The sequence below is a fragment of the Salmo salar genome, chromosome ssa11, assembly GCF_905237065.1.
Source record: "Salmo salar chromosome ssa11, Ssal_v3.1, whole genome shotgun sequence".
Classification (NCBI taxonomy): Eukaryota; Metazoa; Chordata; class Actinopteri; order Salmoniformes; family Salmonidae; genus Salmo; species Salmo salar.
In genome coordinates, this window is record NC_059452.1 from 55,899,912 (window position 1) to 55,921,706 (window position 21,795).

The window sequence follows — 21,795 nt, forward strand, 5'->3', positions numbered from 1 at the left end:
TCAAACGTTTCATCAATTAGAAAACGTACAGAATTTCAACCAAAATCCATCTCCACGCCATTTTCTTCTCCCCAAAATGCCAGCCACTGGTCTTCCTCTCATCACCATATTTGGTAGTGAACGGAAACGCCAACCAAAACGCTTCACATCTATACATCCGGTGAAATATCTGGTCTCGCTGTGTACCATCTGTGGTCGTGTCTAGAGACACGTCCACCAGGTGGCAGCAGAGACTATTCATTTCCTGACCCCTGTCACGTGACCTGAGGTTAGCGACTGTAATCGGTATGGGCGAGGAGCTGCTACCCAGAAGCAGTTGAAACTCACATTTATCCTGGGATTCAGAGACAGACAATTACAGGGAGCAGTTGGCAAGTGAGAACAAAAGCGACTCTATTTGTGACTCTAAGATTTCCTTTTGGGGTTAAAAGTGAAGACTTTACGAATGTTTAACTCTAGTTTATCAGAGGGGTTAAATTACACGTGTCACAACCTCTGTGTGTGTCCATGTGTCCCCAACCTCTGTGTGTGTCCATGTGTCCCCAACCTCTGTGTGTGTCCACGTGTCCCCAACCTCTGTGTGTGTCCACGTGTGCCCAACCTCTGTGTGTGTCCACGTGTGCCCAACCTCTGTGTGTGTCCACGTGTGCCCAACCTCTGTGTGTGTCCACGTGTGCCCAACCTCTGTGTGTGTCCACGTGTGCCCAACCTCTGTGTGTGTCCACGTGTGCCCAACCTCTGTGTGTGTCCACGTGTGCCCAACCTCTGTGTGTGTCCACGTGTCCCCAACCTCTGTGTGTGTCCACGTGTGCCCAACCTCTGTGTGTGTCCACGTGTCCCCAACCTCTGTGTGTGTCCACGTGTCCCCAACCTCTGTGTGTCCACGTGTCCCCAACCTCTGTGTGTGTCCACGTGTCCCCAACCTCTGTGTGTGTCCACGTGTCCCCAACCTCTGTGTGTGTCCACGTGTCCCCAACCTCTGTGTGTGTCCACGTGTCCCCAACCTCTGTGTGTGTCCACGTGTCCCCAACCTCTGTGTGTGTCCACGTGTCCCCAACCTCTGTGTGTGTCCACGTGTCCCCAACCTCTGTGTGTGTCCACGTGTCCCCAACCTCTCTGTGTGTCCACGTGTCCCCAACCTCTGTGTGTCCACGTGTCCCCAACCTCTGTGTGTCCACGTGTCCCCAACCTCTGTGTGTCCACGTGTCCCCAACCTCTGTGTGTCCACGTGTCCCCAACCTCTGTGTGTCCACGTGTGCCCAACCTCTGTGTGTGTCCACGTGTCCCCAACCTCTGTGTGTGTCCACGTGTGCCCAACCTCTGTGTGTGTCCACGTGTCCCCAACCTCTGTGTGTGTCCTCGTGTCCCCCACCTCTGTGTGTCCACGTGTCCCCAACCTCTGTGTGTGTCCACGTGTGCCCAACCTCTGTGTGTGTCCACGTGTCCCCAACCTCTGTGTGTGTCCACGTGTCCCCAACCTCTGTGTGTGTCCACGTGTCCCCAACCTCTGTGTGTGTCCACGTGTCCCCAACCTCTGTGTGTGTCCACGTGTCCCCAACCTCTGTGTGTGTCCACGTGTCCCCAACCTCTGTGTGTGTCCACGTGTCCCCAACCTCTCTGTGTGTCCACGTGTCCCCAACCTCTGTGTGTCCACGTGTCCCCAACCTCTGTGTGTCCACGTGTCCCCAACCTCTGTGTGTCCACGTGTCCCCAACCTCTGTGTGTCCACGTGTCCCCAACCTCTGTGTGTCCACGTGTCCCCAACCTCTGTGTGTCCCCAACCTCTGTGTCTGTCCACGTGTCCCCAACCTCTGTGTGTCCACGTGTCCCCAACCTCTGTGTCTGTCCACGTGTCCCCAACCTCTGTGTGTCCCCGTGTCTCCAACCTCTGTGTCCCCAACCTCTGTGTGTCCCCAACCTCTGTGTGTCCACAACCTCTGTGTGTCCCCAACCTCTGTGTGTCCCCAACCTCCAACCAGACGAAACCTCCCAGCCAGTGAGAAAAAGACGTTTTAAAATACTTTTCAACCCAAAACACTTATTTTCTTTGCCCTTTTTGATGCATTTTGTTAACCATAGGGACGGGCCCTACAGTCGAACACTGGCTGTCTGAATGAACCATAGGGAAGGGCTGTCTGAATTGACCATAGGGACCGGCTGTCTGAATTAACCATAGGGACGGGCTGTCTGAATTAACCATAGGGAAGGGCTGTCTGAATGAAACATAGGGAAGGGCTGCAGCAGGACACTGGCTGTCTGAATTAACCATAGGGAAGGGCTATCTGAATTAACCATAGGGAAGGGCTGTCTGAATTAACCATAGGGAAGGGCTGTCTGAATTAACCATAGGGAAGGGCTGCAGCAGGACACTGGCTGTCTGAATTAACCATAGGGAAGGGCTATCTGAATTAACCATAGGGAAGGGCTGTCTGAATTAACCATAGGGAAGGGCTGTCTGAATTAACCATAGGGAAGGGCTGTCTGAATTGAATGTAATGGTACAGGTAGTGTTTGTGTCTCTATCCCCTGTAATATGACATGCGAGCCACGATACGTTTCAGGAGACCAGGGTAAAGCATCAGTAATCATTACTGACTGCGCCGTCCCGGTGTCTCGTTAGATTTGTTATCGGCTTTTGATTCGCTTGTTCACCAGTTGAATCAGCTGTGTAGTGTGGGTGTGTGGGGGGACGACGACCAAAAGGTGCACCCCCTAGGGGGAAGTTGGGGGAAACGCTGGTTAAACATAACTGATGACTTCAGATATGTGAATGATGTGGCAACGGAACTGTGTGTTTGTGTGTGTGTGTGTGTGTGTGTGTGTGTGTGTGTGTGTGTGTGTGTGTGTGTGTGTGTGTGTGTGTGTGTGTGTGTGTGTGTGTGTGTGTGTGTCCTCACCTCTGCAGATCTGCACCAGTCCCACCACTATGATGAGTCCCAGGGCCAGCAGCTTGGCCACCGTGAACACATCCTGGATCCTGGTGGCCCAGCGCACGCTGGAACAATTTACCCACGTCAGGAACACTGGAACAGAGAGAGAGAGAGGACTACACATTTACACTCTAACCCAGGAACACTGGAACAGAGAGAGAGAGGGGACTACACATGTACACTCTAACCCAGGAACACTGGAACAGAGAGAGAGAGAGGACTACACATGTACACTCTAACCCAGGAACACTGGAACAGAGAGAGAGAGGACTCCACATGTACACTCTAACCCAGAAACACTGGAACAGAGAGAGGGGACTACACATGTACACTCTAACCCAGGAACACTGGAACAGAGAGAGAGAGGGGACTACACATTAATATTAAGAAGGACTTGCTAAAACATTCAGCGTTGTGACTCTCTGTAATTTCTAGGAGGATTTTAACCAATTTATCCCCAAAAACGTCTCTAAGTTTCACCATCATTGTAAAGCCAGAGTTATTTTGTTGCTTCTACAAACTGATTTCTGAATATTATTAGTTCTTTCATTAGTGATTAATTTACGTCTGTCCCTCATTTTAGGGTCAACCCTGTTATTTAGTCCCTCATGTTCAGGTCAACCCTGTTATTCAGTCCCTCATTTTAAAGTCAACCCTGTTATTCAGTCCCTCATTTTAAAGTCAACCCTGTTATTTTGTCCCTCATGTTCAGGTCAACTCTGTTATTCTGTCCCTCATTTTAAAGTCAACCCTGTTATTCAGTCCCTCATGTTCAGGTAAACTCTGTTATTCTGTCCCTCATTTTAAAGTCAACCCTGTTATTCTGTCCCTCATGTTCAGGTCAACCCTGTTAGGTGAACTGAACTCACGTTTTAATATGGTGAGACTCCTATAGACACCACTGTATACTGTACCCCCAGGCCTCTCTAGTCTAGTAGACTCCTATAGACACTACTGTACCCCCAGGCATCACTAGTCTAGTAGACTCCTATAGACACTACTGTACCCCCAGGCCTCTCTAGTCTAGTAGACTCCTATAGACACTACTGTATACTGTACCCCCAAGCATCACTAGTCTAGTAGACTCCTATAGACACTACTGTATACTGTACCACCAGGCATCACTAGTCTAGTAGACTCCTATAGACACTACTGTACCCCCAGGCATCACTAGTCTAGTAGACTCCTATAGACACTACTGTATACTGTACCCCCAGGCCTCACTAGTCTAGTAGACTCCTATAGACACTACTGTACCCCCAGTTATCACTAGTCTAGTAGACTCCTATAGACACTACTGTATACTGTACCCCCAGGCCTCTCTAGTCTAGTAGACTCCTATAGACACTACTGTATACTGTACCCCCAGGCATCACTAGTCTAGTAGACTCCTATAGACGCTACTGTACCCCCAGGCCTCTCTAGTCTAGTAGACTCCTATAGACACTACTGTACCCCCAGGCATCACTAGTCTAGTAGACTCCTATAGACACTAATGTATACTGTACCCCCAGGCCTCTCTAGTCTAGTAGACTCCTATAGACACTACTGTATACTGTACCCCCAGGCATCACTAGTCTAGTAGACTCCTATATACTGTACCCCCAGGACTCACTAGTCTGCATGCATTATTTTGTGTTTTACACAGAGGATATTTTTGCAGAATTCAATTTGGTGTTTGTCCCATTTTGTGATTTCTTGGTTGGTGAGCGGACCCCCAGAACCATAAAGGGCAATGGGTTCTATAACTGATTCAAGTATTTTTAGCCTGATCCTTATATATATATATATATATATATATATATATATATATATATATATATATATATATATATATATATATATATATATATTCTCTCTCTACATCACATCACATCACATCACATCACATCACATCACATCACATCACATCACATCACATCACATCACATCACATCACATCACATCACATGTTCCATCGCAGGGAGTGAATGAGTTTAGATGCATCACAACATTGTCCTAGTATTGAATCAGTTGTGTTTCTGTAGGCTGACTTACATATTATTATTATCCACACAGACCATAACAACAGAGTAGGGTGAAGTTACCCCCAAGACGCTGGTCTCAGGTCAGTTTTTTTTACATTTTAGTCATTTAGCAGACGCTCTTATCCAGAGCAACTTACAGTAGTGAATGCATACATTTCATTTCATGCATTTTTTTATTTTTTTACTGGTCCCCCATGGGAATCAAACCCACAACCCTGGTGTTGCACACACCATGCAGGTGTTGCAAACACCATGCTCTACCAACTGAGCCACAGGGAAGACCTACTTCCTTTTCCCTGCTAATGGTTAAGGTTACGGTTGGGGAATCTGATCCCAGCTCTGTACCTAGGGGAAACGTCACCCCTGAAGCCATTTTTTAAAAATTAGTAGAAAAAAATAATCTCAGAGACTGTAAACACTTCCTTTGTTTCTGCTGATTGGTTTACTTAACCAGCTTCAGTGTAGTGTAGTCCAGTGTAAGTATGTAACCACTTCCGGTGTGAATGTGTTTAGTAACAGCAGCAGCAAGCTGGGATACAGTAGGGTGTCTGTCTCCAGGGAGAGGAGGGTGCACAGGGGTTAAAGGGGGGGGGGGGCCCGAAGGAGGCAGGGGAGGGTATGAGGGGACAGGAGAGGGGCTAGAGAATGGGCAGGAAGAGGGGTAGAGAGGGGTAGAGGGGGGGCAGAAAGAGGGGTAGAGGGGAGTAGAGGGGAGGGCAGGAGAGGGGTAGAGGAGGGTAGAGGGGGGACAGGAGAGGGGCAGAGGGGGGCAGGAGAGGGGTAGAGGAGGGTAGAGGGGGGGGGCAGGAGAATGGCAGGAGAGGGGTAGAGGGGTGCAGGGGGTTTGGGACAGGCACCCCTCCCTCTACTTCATCCATCACAGAAGTGCCGGGTCCCCAAAGAGAGTCTGTCAGACCCCCTAACCCCCCCAAAACAAACTGCTTCCGACGCAGACAAATAAAACCCAGGGGACAAGAAATGGCACCGTATTCCCTATATATTAGTGTACTACGATCCAAAAGTAGCGCACTACATAGGGAATAGTGTGCCATTTGGGAAAAAACCCTGGCCTTTAAGAAGGGGCTCTTTCTGTCTGCCACCAGATTGTTGGCACGTTGGTCCGGTGTCACAGCGGTGTGGTCCCATTAACGTTATGGCACCGGGAAAGGGCAGCCCGTCAGACCGGGTCAGTGTACTGAACGTTATGGCACCGGGAAAGGCCAGCCCGTCAGACCAGGTCAGTGTACAGAACGTTATGGCACCGGGAAAGGGCAGCCCATCAAACCGGGTCAGTGTACTGAACGTTATGGCACCGGGAAAGGGCAGCCCGTCAGACCGGGTCAGTGTACTGAACGTTATGGCACCGGGAAAGGCCAGCCCGTCAGACCGGGTCAGTGTACAGAACGTTATGGCACCGGGAAAGGGCAGCCCGTCAGACCGGGTCAGTGTACAGAACGTTATGGCACCGGGAAAGGACAGCCCGTCAGACCGGGTCAGTGTACAGAACGTTATGGCACCGGGAAAGGGCAGCCTGTCAGACCGGGTCAGTGTACTGAACGTTATGGCACCGGGAAAGGGCAGCCCATCAAACCGGGTCAGTGTACAGAACGTTTCCATTCCCTGTGACGTTGTGACCCACGCCTGTGATGACCTGGCCAAGATACATATCCAGATATAGTATATTATCTCAGTGACACAGACGTCCTGAGGACTGAGGAGTTGTAGCTACTAAGACAGAGAGGCAGGGTAGTTAGATCCAGTGAGGACTGAGGAGTTGTAGCTACTAAGACATAGAGGCAGGGTAGTTAGATCCAGTGAGGACTGAGGAGTTGTAGCCACTAAGACATAGAGGCAGGGTAGTTAGATCCAGTGAGGACTGAGGAGGAGTTGTAGCTACGAAGACAGAGAGGCAGGGTAGTTAGAACCAGTGAGGACTGAGGAGTTGTAGTTACCAAGACATAGAGGCAGGGTAGTTTGACCCAGTGAGGACTGAGGAGTTGTAGCTACTAAGACAGAGGCAGGGTAGTTAGATCCAGTGAGGACTGAGGAGTTGTAGCTACTAAGACATAGAGGCAGGGTAGTTAGATCCAGTGAGGACTGAGGAGTTGTAGCTACTAAGACAGAGAGGCAGGGTAGTTAGAACCAGTGAGGACTGAGGAATTGTAGTTACCAAGACATAGAGGCAGGGTAGTTAGACCCATTGAGGACTGAGGAGTTGTAGCTACTAAGACAGAGGCAGGGTAGTTAGATCCAGTGAGGACTGAGGAGTTGTAGCTACTAAGACATAGAGGCAGGGTAGTTAGAACCAGTGAGGACTGAGGAGTTGTAGCTACTAAGACAGAGGCAGGGTAGTTAGATCCAGTGAGGACTGAGGAGTTGTAGCTACTAAGACAGAGGCAGGGTAGTTAGAACCAGTGAGGACTGAGGAGTTGTATCCTACTAAGACAGAGAGGCAGGGTAGTTAGAACCAGTGAGGACTGAGGAGTTGTATCCTACAAAGACAGAGAGGCAGGGGAGTTAGAACCAGTGAGGACTGAGGAGTTGTATCCTACTAAGACAGAGAGGCAGGGTAGTTAGAACCAGTGAGGACTGAGGAGTTGTATCCTACAAAGACAGAGAGGCAGGGTAGTTAGAACCAGTGAGGACTGAGGAGTTGTAGTTACTAAGACATAGAGGCAGGGTAGTTAGAACCAGTGAGGACTGAGGAGTTGAAGTTACTAAGACAGAGGCAGGGTAGTTAGATCCAGTGAGGACTGAGGAGTTGTAGCTACTAAGACAGAGGCAGGGTAGTTAGATCCAGTGAGGACTGAGGAGTTGTAGCTACTAAGACAGAGAGGCAGGGTAGTTAGAACCAGTGAGGACTAAGGAGTTGTAGCTACTAAGACAGAGGCAGGGTAGTTAGAACCAGCGAGGACTGAGGAGTTGTAGCTACTAAGACAATAAGTCTTAGACAGTAAGTCTACTGTAAGTCTGTCTGGATAAGAGTCTGTTAAATGACTCTCTACTGTAAGTCTCTCTGGATAAGAGAGTCTGTTAAATGACTACAATGTAAAAATACTTGAGTGAATAGCAAGCTACAACAAGTTTTATATATATATATAAGGTATGCAATGACTAACCTGACAAGAAGAACTGACGACGCCCTAACCAATTTAGTAATGCCACCTTATACATTCTACTACGACAATTTTCAAGAGGAAGTTTAAAGCCGAACTGAGTACCTGAATTATTTTAAATTTGTAAAACAGGTTATATGACTTTGTGGCTGTGCCAGCTAGTGACCACTCTGCAGAGCTGCCTACAGAACAAGATTCATGACAAAAAACGCTAACCTGCGTTGACATGACCATACTGCATCCCCAATGGCCCCTGGTCTAAAGTAGTGCACTATATATAGGGAATAGGGTGCCATAGGGCTCTGGTCTAAAGTAGTGCACTATATATAGGGAATAGGGTGCCATAGGGCTCTGGTCTAAAGTAGTGCACTATATATAGGGAATAGGGTGCCATAGGGCTCTGGTCTAAAGTAGTGCACTATGTAGGGAATAGGGTGCCATAGGGCTCTGGCCTAAAGTAGTGCACTATATAATAGGGAATAGGGTGCCGTAGGGCTCTGGTCTAAAGTAGTGCACTATATATAGGGAATAGGGTGCCATAGGGCTCTGGTCTAAAGTAGTGCACTATATAGGGAATAGGGTGCCATAGGGCTCTGGTCTAAAGTAGTGCACTATGTAGGGAATAGGATGCCATAGGGCTCTGGCCTACAGTAGTGCACTATATAGGGAATAGGGTGCCGTAGGGCTCTGGCCTAAAGTAGTGCATTATATAGGGAATAGGGTGCCATAGGGCTCTGGTCTAAAGTAGTGCACTATATAGGGAATAGGGTTCCATAGGGCTCTGGTATAAAGTAGTGCACTATATATAGGGAATAGGGTGCCATAGGGCTCTGGTCTAAAGTAGTATAGGGAATAGGGTGCCGTAGGGCTCTGGTCTAAATTAGTGCACTATATATAGGGAATAGGGTGCCATAGGGCTCTGGTCTAAAGTACTGCACTATAAATAGGGAATAGGGTGCCATAGGGCTCTGGTCTAAAGTAGTGCACTATATAGGCAATAGGATGCCATAGGGCTCTGGTCTAAAGTAGTGCACTATATAGGGAATAGGGTATAATTTGGGATGCAGACCATGTTCCTTCCTTGTCTGCTGTAGAGAGGTTTTATGAAGGAGGTACTGTGAAGGAGGTACTGTGAAGGAGGTACTGTAAAAGGAGGTACTGTGAAGGAGGTACTGTAAAGGAGGTACTGTAAAGGAGGTACTGTAAAGGAGATACTGTAAAGGAGGTACTGTAAAAGGAGGTACTGTAAAAGGAGGTATTGTAAAGGAGGTACTGTAAAGGAGGTACTGTAAAGCAGGTACTGTAAAGTAGGTACTGTAAAGCAGAAATTGTAAAGGGGGTACTGTGAGGAGGTACTGTAAAGGGGGTATTGTAAAGCAGGTATTGTAAAGCAGGTATTGTAAAGGGGGTACTGTGAAGGAGGTACTGTGAAGGAGGTACTGTAAAGCAGATATTGGAAAGGGGGTACTGTGAAGGAGGTACTGTGAAGGGGATTTTGTAAAGCAGGTATTGTAAAGCAGGTATTGTAAAGGAGGTATTGTAAAGGAGGTATTGTAAAGCAGGTATTGTAAAGGAGGTACTGTGAGCAGGTATTGTAAAGCAGGTATTGTAAAGCAGGTATTGTAAAGCAGGTATTGTAAAGGGGGTACTGTGAAGGAGGTACTGTGAAGGGGCTTTTGTAAAGGCGGTACTGTAAAGGAGGTACTGTAAAGGAGGTACTGTAAAGCAGATATTGGAAAGGGGGTACTGTGAAGGAGGTACTGTAAAGCAGATATTGGAAAGGGGGTACTGTGAAGGGGCTTTTGTAAAGGAGGTACTGTAAAGGAGGTACTGTAAAGGAGGTATTGTAAAGGAGGTACTGTAAAGGAGGTACTGTAAAGGAGGTACTGTAAAGGAGGTACTGTGTGTCTAGAAGAGATATATCAGTTGTAAACAGTCGGAATGTCAAATAGCCAATAGGGTCTTGACCGTCCCCGCGCGTCCCTCCGGGGTTGGTTAGTAGGGTCGTCCCGCCCACTTTCTCCTGCCTGTCACCCAGTGACAAGGGTGTCATAGCAACTGTCACGGCAACCGTGGAAACAATACACAATGGCCTTGAGGACACGACCTATCATCGGTGGAGTCAAAGGCTGGTACCATTACGTAGTCTGACACACACACACACCGGCTGGTACACACACACACACACACACACACACACACACACACACACACACACACACACACACACACACACACACACACACACACACACACACACACACACACACACACACCTTCCTCCAACCCTGCTCCATCCGGTTTAGACAGGCTCAAACCAGCAGCAGACAGACAGACAGACAGACAGACAGACAGACAGACAGACAGACAGACAGACAGACAGACAGACAGACAGACAGACAGACAGACAGACAGACAGACAGACAGACAGACAGACAGACAGACAGACCCTCATTAGATATGATGCCACCACACGCTGACTACTGATACGGACCTCAACCCTCATTAGATATGATGCCACCACACGCTGACTACTGATACGGACCTCAACCCTCATTAGATATGATGCCACTACACGCTGACTACTGATACGGACCTCAACCCTCATTAGATATGACGCCACTGCACGCTGACTACTGATACGGACCTCAACCCTCATTAGATATGATGCCACCACATGCTGACTACTGATACAGACCTCAACTCTCATTAGATATGACGCCACTACACGCTGACTACTGATACGGACCTCAGCCCTCATTAGATATGATGCCACTACACGCTGACTACTGATACGGACCTCAACTCTCATTAGATATGATGCCACTACACGCTGACTACTGATACGGACCTCAACCCTCATTAGATATGATGCCACCACACGCTGACTACTGATACGGACCTCAAGCCTCATTAGATATGACGCCACTACACGCTGACTACTGATACGGACCTCAACCCTCATTAGATATGACGCCACTACACGCTGACTACTGATACGGACCTCAACCTTCATTAGATATGACGCCACCACACGCTGACTACTGATACGAACCTCAACCCTCATTAGATATGATGCCACTACACGCTGACTACTGATACGGACCTCAGTCCTCATTAGATATGATGCCACCACACGCTGACTACTGATACGGACCTCAACCCTCATTAGATATGATGCCACTACACGCTGTCATTATTGTACTGTATTACTATTAAATAGTCATTATTATACTGTACTACTACTAAATAGTTATTATTGTACTATACTACTACTAAATAGTCATTATTATACTATACTACTACTAAATAGTCGTTATTATACTGTACTACTACTAAATAGTCGTTATTATACTATACTACTACTAAATAGTCGTTATTATACTGTACTACTATTAAATAGTAATTATTATACTGTACTACTACTAAATAGTCGTTATTATACTGTACTACTATTAAATAGTAATTATTATTCTGTATTACAACTAAATAGTAATTATTATACTGTATTACAACTAAATAGTTGTTATTATACTGTACTACTATTAAATAGTCATTACTATACTGTACTACTATTAAATAGTCATTATTGTACTATACTACTACTAAATAGTAATTATTATACTGTACTACTATTAAATAGTCATTATTGTACTGTACTACTACTAAATAGTCATTATTATACTGTACTACTATTAAATAGTCATTACTATTCTGTATTACAACTAAATAGTGTTTATTATTGTGGACTTACATATGCAGATGGTGGAGAGAAGCCTGGTGGCCAAGTATGGAGGAACACAGTTCTGGAAGGCCGGCTGCAGGACATAGTTGGAGAAGGTGAGAGCTATGACAGCCAGGGTGGTGGGGTACATGATGAGAACCGCACTCCATAGGAGCAGGAACCTATAGGAAGACAACATATATACTGTTAAAACTATATATATATATATATACCTTATACTGTATGTAGACAGCCAGGGTGTTGGGGTCAAAATATGCATAGACTGTAGAATGTACATTGTTTATATTGTATGGCAGCTGTGGAGAGTGCTGGGGAAAACTCAAAAAAACTTTTTTTCCATGAACTCAGAGAGTCTCCTGCCTCGGAGACCTAAGTGACATCTTTGTGGACTCAGGCTCTCACTCGTAACGAGTGTCATGGGGACTACCAGTACAATTTATATCTAATCCACTTACACATTAAAACACAGCCTTTTTATTTTTTTACATGATTACTGGTAAACATGTAGAGGAGGAACGAAGGAAGGACCAGGATCTGTGGCCGTATTCATATGGTCTCTCTCCCCCCCTGAGTACTGATCTAAGACCAGTTATTTAGATCAGACGGTCTCTCTCCCCCCTGAGTACTGATCTAAGACCAGTTATTTAAATCAGACGGTCTCTCTCTCCCCCCTGAGTACTGATCTAAGACCAGTTATTTAGATCAGAATGAGTAACACTACATGCACACAGGGGACTTGATCCTAATTACAAAATACAATAAAATACTCAAACATTTTACGTGAGCTTTATTTCATGTGAAATTAATGATCACGGGTAGGTTTGTATTGTGTATGAATTATGGCAGTTATCAAAACTTTTAAAACATTTTTTTTTGCTTTAGAATGTGTTTAAAATCAAAATCGAATCAAATTTTATTGGTCACATTACACGTGGTTAGCAGATGTTATTTGCGAGTGTAGTGAAATGCTTGTGTTTCTAGCTCTGACAGTGCAGCAATATCTAACAAGTAATATAACTGGGGATAGGGGATAGGGGCTGGTGTTATTGTGGGTGTAGTGAAAATGTTTGTGCTTCTAGTTCCGACTGTGCAGCAATATCTAACTAGTAATATCTAACAATTTCACAACAACTAACTAATACACACAAATCTAAGTAAAAGGATGGAATAAGAATATGTACATATAAATATATGGATGGGCCATGACCAACCGGCATAGACAAGATGCAATAGATGGTATAAAATACAGTATATACACATCTGGGATGAGTAGTGCAAGATATGTAAACATCATTATTAAAGTGGCATTAATAAAGTGACTAGTGATCCATTTGTTAGAGCAGCCAATGATTTCAAGTCTGTATGTAGGCAGCAGCCTCTCTGTGTTAGTGATGGCTGTTTAACAATCTGATGGCCTTGAGACTGAAAAATATCTTCTGTCTCTCAGGTCCCAGCTTTGATGCACCTGTACTGACCTTGCCTTCTGGATGGTAGCGGGGTGAACAGGCAGTGGCTTTGGTGGTTGTTGTCCTTGATGATCTTTTTGGCATTCCTGTGACATCGGGTGCTGTAGGTGTCCTGGAGGGCAGGTAGTTTGCCCCCGGTGATGCGTTGTGCAGACCACACAACCCTCTGGAGAGCCTTGCGGTTGTGGGCAGAGCAGTTGCCGTACCAGGCGGTGATACAGCCCGACAGGATGCTCTCAATTGTGCATCTGTAGAAGTTTGTGAGGGTTTTAGGTGACAAGCCACATTTCTTCAGCCTCCTGTGGTTGAAGAGGTGCTGTTGTGACTTCTTCACCACGCTGTCTGTGTGGGTGGACCATTTCAGTTTGTCCGTGATCTGTACGCAGAGGAACTTGAAACGTTCCACTTTCTCCACTGCTGTCCCAACAATGTGGATGGGGGGGTGCTCCCTCTGCTGAAGTCCACAATCATCTCTTTTGTTTTGTTGTCGTTGAGTGAGAAGTTGTTTTCCTGACACCACACTCCGAGTGCCCTCACCTCCTCCCTATAGGCTGTCTCGTCATTGTTGGTGATCAGGCCTACCACTGTTGTGATGTCTGCAACCTTGATGATTGAGTTGGAGGCGTGCATGGCCACGCAGTCGTGAGTGAACAGGGAGTACAGGAGAGGGCTGAGAACGCACCCTTGTGGGGCCCCAGTGTTGAGGATCAGCGAAGTGGAGATGTTGTTTCCTACCTTCACCACCTGGGGGTAGCCCGCTAAGAAGTCCAGAACCCAAATGCACAGGGCAGGGTTGAGGCCCAGAGGCTCAAGCTTAATGATGACCTTGGAGGGTACTATGGTGTTGAATGCTGAGCTGTAGTCAATGAACAGCATTCTTACAAAGGTATTCCTCTTGTCCAGATGGGATAGTGTAGTGTGCAGTGTGATTGCATCGTCTGTGGACCAATTGGGGCGGTATGCAAATTGCAGTGGGTCTAGGGTGACAGGTAGGGTGGAGGTGATATGATCCTTGACTAGTCTCTCAAACCACTTTATGATGACAGAAGTGAGTGCTACAGGGCAGTAGTTATTCCGTTCAGTTACATTGCCTTCTTGGGTACAGGAACAATGGTGGCCATCTTGAAGCATGTGGGGACAGCAGACTCGGATAGGGAGAGATTGAATATGTCCGTAAACACACCAGCCTGCTGGTCTGGGCCGGCAGCCTTGCGAGGGTTAACACGTTTAAAATGTCTTACTCACGTCGGCCACGGAGAAGGAGGGGGGGGCGCAGTTCTTGGTAGCGGGCCGCGTCAGTGGCACTGTATTGTCCTCAAAGCGAGCAAAGAAGATGTTTAGTTTGTCTGGAGCTAGACGTCGATGTCCGTGACGTGGCTGGTTTTCTTTTTGTAGTCCGTTGGTTGACTGTAGACCCTGCCACATACGTCTCGTGTCTGAGCCGTTGAATTGCGACTCTTTGTCCATATATTGATGTTTCGCTTGTTTGATTGTCTTGCGGAGGGAATAACTACACTGTTTGTATGCGGCCATATTCCCGGTCATCTTTCCAAGAAGTTAAATGCGGTGGTTCGCGCTTTCAGTTTTGCGTGAATGCCCCCCATTATCCACGGTTTCTGGTTAGGGTAGGTTTTAATAGTCACAGTGGGAACAACATCTCCTATGCACTTCCTTATAAACTCACTCACCGAATCAGCGTATAAATCTATATTATTCTCTGAGGCTACCCGTTACACGTCCCAGTCCGCGTGATCAAAACAGCGTGGATTCCGATTGGTCAGACCAGCGTTGCATGGTCCTAGTCACGGGTACATCCTGTTTGAGTTTCTACCTATAGGAGGGGAGAAGCAAAATGGAGTCATGGTCGGATTTTCTGAATGGAGGACAGGGGAGGGCCTTGTCCGCATTGCGTAAGTTAGAGTAGCAGTGATCCAGAGTTTCGCCAGCCAGTGACAATAACTGATGAGAATTCTCTTGGGAGAAAATACGGACGGCATTTGATTGTGAGGAATTCTAGGTCCAGTGAACAGAAGGACTTGAGTTCCTGTATGTTGTTACAATTACACCATGAGTCGTTAATCATGAAACATACACCCCCCGCCTTTCTTCTTCCATGAGAGATGTTTATTCCTGTCGGCGCGATGCACAAAGAATCCCGGTGGCTGTACCGACTTCAACAGCATGTCCCCAGAGAGCCATGTTTCCGTGAAACAGAGCATGTTACAATCTCGGGGGTCTCTCTGGAAAGCAACCCTAGCCCTAATTCCGTCTACCTTGTTATCTAGAGACTGGACATTGGGCGGTGGGTGGTGTGCGTGCCTCTGAAGTCTGACCAGAAGGCCGCTCTGTCTACCTCTCCTGCGGCAACTTTGTTTTGGGTCAGCCTCTTGGGTGGTTCGAACGAAGGATCCACTTCGGGAAAGTCGTATTCCTGGTCGTAGTGCTGGTAAGTTGACGTCTCTATGATATACAGTAGTTCTTCTCGGCTGTATGTATTAACACTTAAGATTTTCTGGGCTAACAATGTAAGAAATAATACACAAAAAATACTAAATACTGCATAGTTTCCTGATCCTGTTGGAGCCTGTGATATCTGGTCCTGTTGGAGCCTGGGATATCTGGTCCTGTTGGACCCTGTGATATCTGGTCCTGTTGGACCCTGTGATATCTGGCCCTGTTGGAGACTGGGATATCAGGTCCTGTTGGAGCCTGTGATATCTGGTCTTGTTGGAGCCTGTGATATCTGGTCCTGTTGGAGCCTGTGATATCTGGTCCTGCTGGAGCCTGTGATATCTGGTCCTGTTGGAGCCTGTGATATCTGGTCCTGATAGAGCCTGGGATATCTGGTCCTGTTGGAGCCTGGGATATCTGGTCCTGTTGGAGCCTGGGATATCTGGTCCTGTTGGAGCCTGGGATATCTGGTCCTGTTGGAGCCTGTGATATCTGGTCCTGTTGGAGACTGTGATATCTGGTCCTGTTGGAGCACGTGATATCTGGTCCTGTTGGAGCCTGTGATATCTGGTCCTGTTGAAGCCTGTGATATCTGGTCCTATTGCAGCATGTGATATCTGGCCCTGTTGGAGCCTGGGATATCTGGCCCTGTTGGAGCCTGGGATATCTGGTCCTGTTGGAGCCTGTGATATATGGTCCTGTTGGAGCACGTGATATCTGGTCCTGTTGGAGCACGTGATGTCTGGTCCTGTTGGAGCCTGTGATATCTGGTCCTGTTGGAGCCTGGGATATCTGGTCCTGTTGTAGCCTGTGGTATCTGGTCCTGTTAGAGCCTGTTGGAGCCTGTGATATCTGGTCCTGTTGGAGCCTGTTGGAGCACATGATATCTTGTCCTGTTGGAGCACGTGATATCTGGTCCTGTTGGAGCCTGTGATATCTGGTCCTGTTGGAGCACGTGATATCTGGTCCTGTTGGAGCACGTGATATCTGGTCATGTTGGAGCCTGTGATATCTGGTCCTGTTGGAGCACATGATATCTGGTCCTGTTGGAGCACGTGATATCTGGTCCTGTTGGAGCCTGGGATATCTGGTCCTGTTGGAGCCTGGGATATCTGGTCCTGTTGGAGCCTGGGATATCTGGTCCTGTTGGAGCACGTAATATCTGGTCCTGTTGGAGCACATGATATCTGGTCCTGTTGGAGCCTGGGATATCTGGTCCTGTTGGAGCCTGTGATATCTGGTCCTGTTGGAGTCTGTGATATCTGGTCCTGTTGGAGCCTGTGATATCTGGTCCTGTTGGAGCACGTGATATCTGGTCCTGATGGAGTCTGTGATATCTGTTCCTGTTGGAGCCTGTGATGTCTGTTCCGGTTGGAGCACGTGATATCTGGTCCTGTTGGAGCCTGGGATATCTGGTCCTGTTGGAGCCTGGGATATCTGGTCCTGTTGGAGCCTGGGATATCTGGTCCTGTTGGAGACTGTGATATCTGGTCCTGTTGGAGTCTGTGATATCTGGTCCTGTTGGAGCCTGTGATATCTGGTCCTGTTGGAGCCTGTGATATCTGGTCCTGTTGGAGCCTGTTGGAGCACATGATATCTGGTCCTGTTGTAGCACGTGATATCTGGTCCTGTTGGAGCCTGTGATATCTGGTCCTGTTGGAGCCTGGGATATCTGGTCCTGTTGTAGCCTGTGGTATCTGGTCCTGTTAGAGCCTGTTGGAGCCTGTGATATCTGGTCCTGTTGGAGCCTGGGATATCTGGTCATGTTGGAGCCTGGGGTATTTGGTCCTGTTGGAGCACGTGATATCTGGTCCTGTTGGAGCACGTGATATCTGGTCCTGTTGGAGCCTGTGATATCTGGTCTTGTTGGAGCCTGTGATATCTGGTCCTGTTGGAGCCTGTGATATCTGGTCCTGTTGGAGCCTGTGATATCTGGTCCTGTTGGAGCACGTGATATCTGGTCCTGTTGGAGCCTGTGATATCTGGTCCTGTTGGAGCCTGGGATATCTGGTCCTGTTAGAGCCTGTTGGAGCCTGTGATATCTGGTCCTGTTGGAGCCTGTGATATCTGGTCCTGTTGGAGCCTGTGATATCTGGTCCTTTTGGAGCCTGGGATATCTGGTCCTGTTGGAGCCTGGGATATCTGGTCCTGTTGGAGCCTGTGATATCTGGTCCTGTTGGAGCCTGTGATATCTGGTCCTGTTGGAGCCTGGGATATCTGGTCCTGTTGGAGCCTGTGATATCTGGTCCTGTTGGAGCCTGTGATATCTGGTCCTGTTGGAGCCTGGGAAATCTGGTCCTGTTGGAGCCTGTGATATCTGGTCCTGTTGGAGCCTGTGATATCTGGTCCTGTTGGAGCCTGGGATATCTGGTCCTGTTGGAGCCTGTGATATCTGGTCCTGTTTGAGCCTGGGATATCTGGTCCTGTTGGAGCCTGGGATATCTGGTCCTGTTGGAGCCTGGGATATCTGGTCCTGTTGGAGCCTGGGATATCTGGTCCTGTTGGAGCAGGTGATATCTGGTCCTGTTGGAGCACGTGATATCTGGTCCTGTTGTAGCCTGTGATATCTGGTCCTGTTGGAGCACGTGATATCTGGTTCTGTTGGAGCCTGTGATATCTGGTCCTGTTGGAGCACTTGATATCTGGTCCTGTTGGAGCCTGTGATATCTGGTCCTGTTGGAGCACGTGATATCTGGTCCTGTTGGAGCACGTGATATCTGGTCCTGTTGGAGCCTGTGATATCTGGTCCTGTTGGAGCCTGTGATATCTGGTCCTGTTGGAGCCTGGGATATCTGGTAATGTTGGAGCCTGTGGTATCTGGTCTTGTTAGAGCCTATTGGAGCCTGTGATATTGGCCCTGTTGGAGCCTGTGATATCTGTTCCTGTTGGAGCCTGTGATATCTGGTTCTGTTGGAGCCTGTGATATCTGGTCCTGTTAGAGCCTGTTGGAGCCTGTGATATCTGGTCCTGTTGGAGCCTGTGATATCTGGTCCTGTTGGAGCACGTGATATCTGGTCCTGTTGGAGCACGTGATATCTGGTCCTGTTGGAGCCTGTGATATCTGGTCTTGTTGGAGCCTGTGATATCTGGTCCTGTTGGAGCCTGTGATATCTGGTCCTGTTGGAGCCTGTGATATCTGGTCCTGTTGGAGCACGTGATATCTGGTCCTGTTGGAGCCTGTGATATCTGGTCCTGTTGGAGCCTGGGATATCTGGTCCTGTTAGAGCCTGTTGGAGCCTGTGATATCTGGTCCTGTTGGAGCCTGTGATATCTGGTCCTGTTGGAGCCTGTGATATCTGGTCCTTTTGGAGCCTGGGATATCTGGTCCTGTTGGAGCCTGGGATATCTGGTCCTGTTGGAGCCTGTGATATCTGGTCCTGTTGGAGCCTGTGATATCTGGTCCTGTTGGAGCCTGGGATATCTGGTCCTGTTGGAGCCTGTGATATCTGGTCCTGTTGGAGCCTGTGATATCTGGTCCTGTTGGAGCCTGGGAAATCTGGTCCTGTTGGAGCCTGTGATATCTGGTCCTGTTGGAGCCTGTGATATCTGGTCCTGTTGGAGCCTGGGATATCTGGTCCTGTTGGAGCCTGTGATATCTGGTCCTGTTTGAGCCTGGGATATCTGGTCCTGTTGGAGCCTGGGATATCTGGTCCTGTTGGAGCCTGGGATATCTGGTCCTGTTGGAGCCTGGGATATCTGGTCCTGTTGGAGCAGGTGATATCTGGTCCTGTTGGAGCACGTGATATCTGGTCCTGTTGTAGCCTGTGATATCTGGTCCTGTTGGAGCACGTGATATCTGGTTCTGTTGGAGCCTGTGATATCTGGTCCTGTTGGAGCACTTGATATCTGGTCCTGTTGGAGCCTGTGATATCTGGTCCTGTTGGAGCACGTGATATCTGGTCCTGTTGGAGCACGTGATATCTGGTCCTGTTGGAGCCTGTGATATCTGGTCCTGTTGGAGCCTGTGATATCTGGTCCTGTTGGAGCCTGGGATATCTGGTAATGTTGGAGCCTGTGGTATCTGGTCTTGTTAGAGCCTATTGGAGCCTGTGATATTGGCCCTGTTGGAGCCTGTGATATCTGTTCCTGTTGGAGCCTGTGATATCTGGTTCTGTTGGAGCCTGTGATATCTGGTCCTGTTAGAGCCTGTTGGAGCCTGTGATATCTGGTCCTGTTGGAGCCTGTGATATCTGGTCCTGTTGGAGCCTGTGATATCTGGTCCTGTTGGAGCCTGTGATATCTGGTCCTGTTGGAGCCTGGGATATCTGGTCCTGTTGGAGCACGTGATATCTGGTCCTGTTGGAGCACGTGATATCTGGTCCTGTTGGAGCCTGTGATATCTGGTCCTGTTGGAGCCTGTGTTATCTGGTCCTGTTGGAGCCTGTGATATCTGGTCCTGTTGGAGTCTGTGATATCTGGTCCTGTTGGAGCCAGTTGGTACATGTGATATCTGGTCCTGTTGGAGCCTGTGATATCTGGTCCTGTTGGAGCCTGTGATATCTGGTTCTGTTAGAGCCTGTTGGAGCCTGTGATATCTGGTCCTGTTGGAGCATGTGATATCTGGTCCTGTTGGAGCCTGGGATATCTTATCCTGTTGGAGACTGGGATATCTGATCCTGTTGGAGCCTGGGATATCTGGTCCTGTTGGAGCCTGTATATCTGGTCCTGTTGGAGCCTGTATATCTGGTCCTGTTGGAGCCTGGGATATCTGGTCCTGTTGGAGCCTGTGATATCTGGTCCTGTTGGAGCCTGTGATATCTGGTCCTGTTGGAGCCTGGGATATCTGGTCCTGTTGGAGCCTGGGATATCTGGTCCTGTTGGAGCACGTGATATCTGGTCCTGTTGGAGCACGTGATATCTGGTCCTGTTGGAGCCTGTGATATCTGGTCCTGTTGGAGCCTGTGTTATCTGGTCCTGTTGGAGCCTGTGATATCTGGTCCTGTTGGAGTCTGTGATATCTGGTCCTGTTGGAGCCAGTTGGAACATGTGATATCTGGTCCTGTTGGAGCCTGTGATATCTGGTCCTGTTGGAGCCTGTGATATCTGGTTCTGTTAGAGCCTGTTGGAGCCTGTGATATCTGGTCCTGTTGGAGCATGTGATATCTGGTCCTGTTGGAGCCTGGGATATCTGATCCTGTTGGAGCCTGGGATATCTGGTCCTGTATGAGCCTGTATATCTGGTCCTGTTGGAGCCTGTATATCTGGTCCCGTTGGAGCCTGTGATATATGGTCCTGTTAGAGCCTTTTGGAGCCTGTGATATCTGGTCCTGTTGGAGCCTGTGATATCTGGTCCTGTTGGAGCCTTTGATATCTGATCCTGTTGGAGCCTGGGATATCTGATGCTGTTGGAGCCTGGGATATCTGGTCCTGTTGGAGCCTGTATATCTGGTCCTGTTGGAGCCTGTATATCTGGTCCTGTTGGAGCCTGGGATATCTGGTCCTGTTGGAGCCTGGGATGTCTGGTCCTGTTGGAGCCTGTGATATCTGGTCCTGTTGGAGCCTGTGATATCTTGTCCTGTTGGAGCACGTGATATCTTGTCCTGTTGGAGCACGTGATATCTGGTCCTGTTGGAGCCTGTGATATCTGGTCCTGTTGGAGCCTGTGATATCTGGTCCTGTTGGAGCCTGTGATATCTGGTCCTGTTGGAGCCTGGGATATCTGGTCCTGTTGGAGCCTGTGATATCTGGTCCTGTTGGAGCCTGTGATATCTGGTCCTGTTGGAGCCTGGGATATCTGGTCCTGTTGGAGCCTGTGATATCTGGTCCTGTTGGAGCCAGGGATATCTGGTCCTGTTGGAGCCTGTGATATCTGGTCCTGTTGGAGCCTGTAATATCTGGTCCTGTTGGAGCCTGGGATATCTGGTCCTGTTGGAGCCTGTGATATCTGGTCCTGTTGGAGCCTGGGATATCTGGTCCTGTTGGAGCCTGGGATATCTGGTCCTGTTGGTGCCTGGGATATCTGGTCCTGTTGGAGCCTGGGATATCTGGTCCTGTTGGAGCACGTGATATCTGGTCCCGTTGGAGCACGTGATATCTGGTCCCGTTGGAGCACGTGATTTC

At 48.2% G+C, this 21,795-nt stretch overlaps 1 protein-coding gene across 1 annotated transcript in view; it reads right to left on the bottom strand.

Moving 5' to 3' along the window:
• LOC106591035 (asc-type amino acid transporter 1) overlaps positions 1–21,795 on the bottom strand; it is a 56,464-nt gene that overhangs the window by 21,301 nt on the left and 13,368 nt on the right. Inside the window, exons 3-4 of the mRNA XM_014182208.2 lie at positions 11,828–11,979; positions 2,898–3,023 (exon numbers count right to left, since the gene is read on the bottom strand). Coding sequence (XP_014037683.1) covers positions 2,898–3,023; positions 11,828–11,979 — 278 coding nt within the window. The remainder of the gene's footprint in view (positions 1–2,897; positions 3,024–11,827; positions 11,980–21,795) is intronic.